The 2,500-nt window shown below is 38.7% G+C and overlaps 1 protein-coding gene across 2 annotated transcripts in view; it reads left to right on the top strand.

Annotated features, from left to right (window-relative positions):
* arhgap39 (Rho GTPase activating protein 39) overlaps positions 1-1,115 on the top strand; it is a 95,268-nt gene extending 94,153 nt beyond the window's left edge. The window contains exon 10 of one of the 2 annotated variants that reach the window (XM_056266429.1): positions 1,002-1,115. In XM_056266429.1, coding sequence (XP_056122404.1) covers positions 1,002-1,049 — 48 coding nt within the window. In that variant the 3' untranslated portion in view covers positions 1,050-1,115. Of the gene's footprint in view, positions 586-1,001 lie in introns of those variants that run through there. The other variant, XM_056266428.1, reaches the window with a different exon arrangement.
* The last annotated feature ends 1,385 nt before the right edge of the window (positions 1,116-2,500 follow it).

The raw sequence follows: 2,500 nt of genomic DNA, 5'->3' as shown, positions 1-2,500 counted from the left end.
AAGCCGCCAGTGTGTCCTTGACTAAGATGGACGTGAGTAATCTGGCGATGGTCATGGCCCCAAACTGCCTGCGCTGCCAGTCCGACGACCCGCGCGTCATCTTCGAGAACACGCGCAAAGAAATGAGCTTCATCCGCGTGCTAATCCAGCACCTCGACACCAGCTTCATGGACGGGGTGCTATAGCACAAACACACATTAACATTCACACCTAACCATTTTTTTGCGGGTGAAAAGAACCATTCGCCCACACATGAATCACCCAGCAAGCAACCTATCATTTACACACACACACACACTCGCATAAATAACACACAGTCACACTCACCTTCCCAAACAGATCCCGATGATTTCTGAATGTTTCTGAATAGATAAACCATCCGTCCTCACATGATAGTGACTGTCCTGCTTTGGTTTCTAGCGTGCATGTGTGTACCGAAAGTGTCCGTTTCTGTTTTTTAACTCGACTGACTTGTAGAACAGTCATTTTATATGATTAATTTATTTGTTATTTATTTGAATAAGGGGTTTGTAAGTATTGTACTGCCTTTTGAAATAGAAAACATCTGTCTTCACTGATCACATGCATTGGTGTGTGTGTGTGTGTGTGTGTGTGTGTGTGTGTATGTGTGTGTGAGTTCATTTATCACATTCAGCACTAATTGTTTTATACACTATTGTGTACGTCTCACTCAAATGGTACAACACAAGTGCCCCTCATAGCGAACTACCTGCGATAAAGGTGAAGTGTGTGATATATCAGAGAAAAGAACACGATTTATTCACTTTCTGAAGAAACTCACACACACTGAATCAGAAAGTGTTTAACATCCAGAATATTACATCCTTCGCCTTTACATTCTCACATTTACAAACAAGTATCCAAACACCCTCATTTACACACACACACACACACACACTGATTTGGGTTGGTGCTTGTAATCATCTTTATCACACTGCCAAACACACAATATTGATATTGATGCCCATTTCTGCCTCCAGGAGGCTATTGGTGAGAAACAAGTGAGACTACAGAGAGACAGACAGTAATGGAGGGAGAGATAAACAGGAGTGAATCTCATGAAGAAATGTCTGGGTCATATTTCACCACAAAATCAAAAAAAAAAATTTTTTTGAGAAATTATGCACAATATTTATACAGTCAAACCAAAATGTATTCAGACACTTTCAACATTCCTCACATTATCACAGTTTATTCGCTATATAAAATGGTATTAAGGTATGAGCAGAACTCAGTGGATATTTGACTGGTTTTGTCCGTCCTTCTGTTAGACTCTCACACATGAATTATGTTGAATATCTGTCAGCTGTTAAATTTAAAGGAACACTCCGACTTTTTGGGACTTTAGCCTATTCACCTTATCCCCCAGAGTTAGATAAGTCCATACATACCTTTTTCATCTCCGTGCGTGCTATAAGTCTGTTTGACGCACCCACCGCTAGCCTAGCTTAGCACAAAGACTGGATGTAAATGGTTGCAGCTAGCATACTAATCCAAATAAGTGACAAAATAGCGCAAACATTTTCCTATTTACATGTTGTGATTTGTATAGTCACAGAGTGTACAAAAAACAAAGTCACATGAGACACAGACATATTTTAACCGTATAAATACTGGGAACTATATTCTCTGAAGGCGAAGCACTGCTACTTGGGCGGAGTGATAACCGCAGCACCTGAGACGAGCCGTGAGCGATTAGTATGCTAGCTGCAACCATTTACATCCAGTCTTTGTGCTAAGCTAGGCTAGCGGTGGGTGCGTCAAACAGACTTATAGCACGCACGGAGATGAAAAAGGTATGTATGGACTTTTCTAACTCTGGGGGATAAGGTGAATAGGCTAAAGTCCCAAAAAGTCGGAGTGTTCCTTTAACTGCACAATTAGATAATACCAGTTTAGCTCAACCACCGACCAAGCAATGCTTCATGTTGTTCAGTCTGTGTGTAAAAAGAGCATTAGCAATTACAGAAAACACACTTGATCAGGTCAAAGTGTCTGAATAGATTTTGCTCCCACATTTTTATACATTTTACTGGTAGTCACTGTATGAGAAATTTTTGGGTATTATATAATAAATACATGCATATAAAATACTGGCCCTAAAAATAAACTTCATTTTCTTTATGCAAAATATTATTTTAAAATATAGTTTTGAGGTGAAATATGAGCATGACGTGGTGAAGATGTTGGTATGTTTGGCTTCTCCACATTTCTGCACACCCTGATCTGTCATGGTCACATGATCACGTCCTCATCTGTACAGAACAATGTGTAAAAAATACAAATAAAAAGCTAAAACGAAAGAAAAGAAGATAACGAAATAGCAATTACTACTTCAGTATTTGACAGCAGGAGCATTTAATGTTCACATTTAGGTTTGGATCTCAAAACTCATCCCTTAGCAAAACTTAGATTTAAAATAATAATAATGATAATAATAAAAAGCAGATATGGTATGAAATATGATTATATGTCTGAA

This window comes from Rhinichthys klamathensis, unplaced genomic scaffold (assembly GCF_029890125.1).
Source record: "Rhinichthys klamathensis goyatoka isolate OS25496 unplaced genomic scaffold, OSU_Roscu_1.1 h1tg000248l_1, whole genome shotgun sequence".
NCBI lineage: Eukaryota > Metazoa > Chordata > Actinopteri > Cypriniformes > Leuciscidae > Rhinichthys > Rhinichthys klamathensis.
This window is presented reverse-complemented; position numbering and strand designations above follow the sequence as displayed.